At 40.9% G+C, this 1,440-nt stretch overlaps 1 protein-coding gene across 1 annotated transcript in view; it reads right to left on the bottom strand.

The window, feature by feature from the left end:
* The window catches only part of Ckap5 (cytoskeleton associated protein 5), a 124,737-nt gene that overhangs the window by 5,945 nt on the left and 117,352 nt on the right, over positions 1–1,440 (bottom strand). The window contains exon 36 of the mRNA XM_023710577.1: positions 1,115–1,190. Within this exon, the coding sequence (XP_023566345.1) occupies positions 1,115–1,190 (76 nt within the window). The remainder of the gene's footprint in view (positions 1–1,114; positions 1,191–1,440) is intronic.

Raw genomic sequence — 1,440 nt, 5'->3', positions numbered from 1 at the left:
TTATTTATTGTGTGCGTGTGTGTGTATATGGCCAGCTCAGCCCACCAGGGGGCGGGGCTGGCTGGCATGTGGTGCTGGGGGATCGAACCGCAGTCTCTGTGCTTTGCCAAGCTTGTTCCAAGTAGGTGCTTCAGACCACTGAGCCATCTCACCAGCCCTTATTTTTTAATTTTTTGATATAGTCCAAGCTGGCCTCCAGCTTCAAATGATCCTCCTAGCTCAACCTCCCAAGTGCTAAGATTGTAAGTATACATCACTACGCTCACCTAAACAAGAAATGTTTTATTTTTTATTTATTTTACATATTTGGTATAGCATCTCATTATGCAACTCAGACTCATAGTGATCCTCCTGTTTTCAGCCTCCCCAGCGCTGGGATTATGGGCATGCACCATCATGCCCCGCTTTGGTGGCTCAGTGAGCCTGGGGGCAGACTGGTGCAGCACATGGTGCTGGGGATCAAATCCTAGTCCCTGCGCTTGCCTAAGCAGGCACTTAGTCTGCTGAGCTATCTCACTGGGCCTACATGAAATGCTTTAATCACTGTACCTCATCACTGACTAAATTATGACAAATCATTCCTCTCTCTCTCTTTCTTCCTATTTCCAGGCCTGGGGTCATCAAGAATACTGTGAAAATGTGGGCACTCTGCCCTGGATTTCCTTGGTACCTGAGAATAGATTAATCCAGCTTGCTTAACCACATCAAACTTGAGCAGACAGGATGATCATACACTGCTAATATATCTTAATAGTGTTACAACGTTATAGATCTGTTGTTTGGATTCTTCCATGAAAGAGACTGAAGTTTTGTGTGACCATACATTCCACAGAGAAATGAAATTTGTCTCACCAAACTTCTTGCTTTTTAGTTCTGGATGTGAGTGAACTACCTACAAAGTATATCTTCCTTTTCACTGTTTGACATCCAAAATCTTTAGGCTGAGCTTGGTGTATGATTTGGAAGAAAGGATAATGAATACCAATTATATTTTTCTCAGAAATGTTTTGGCTGATGTGGAGTCAACGTCTTAGCTCAGGTTCTTTTTTCCCCTATACTTTAACAAAGTTATTACATCTATGAAAGAAAAGAGATCAAATCATTTTAATTTTACCTTCATAACAAGCTCTGAGAATTTGGGAGAACTGGCTGTTGCTAGCAAGCTGTCTTGGAGCAAAACAAGTAGGGCACTGGAAAATAAACCAACACAGCATTAATATGTTCCAAACATTCATTCCAATTAACAACACTAAGTGAAGGGCCAAGTGTGAATATTCTCTTATTAACAAAGTAAGTAGTTATGGATACTTGACATTAAAGAAATCATTAAGCTTTACCCACTTAGAAAATAATAGTTTGTCCCTTTTTTTTGTTATTGATAGGTGAAGAGAAATGTACCTGAAAAGTGTATGTCAGAAGAAGTAGGGGCCGGGGAGATGG

Source organism: Octodon degus, unplaced genomic scaffold, assembly GCF_000260255.1.
Source record: "Octodon degus isolate 3935 unplaced genomic scaffold, OctDeg1.0 scaffold00018, whole genome shotgun sequence".
Taxonomy (NCBI): Eukaryota; Metazoa; Chordata; class Mammalia; order Rodentia; family Octodontidae; genus Octodon; species Octodon degus.
The sequence above is the reverse complement of the archived record's forward strand: the minus strand, read 5'-3'. Positions and strand labels throughout refer to the sequence as shown.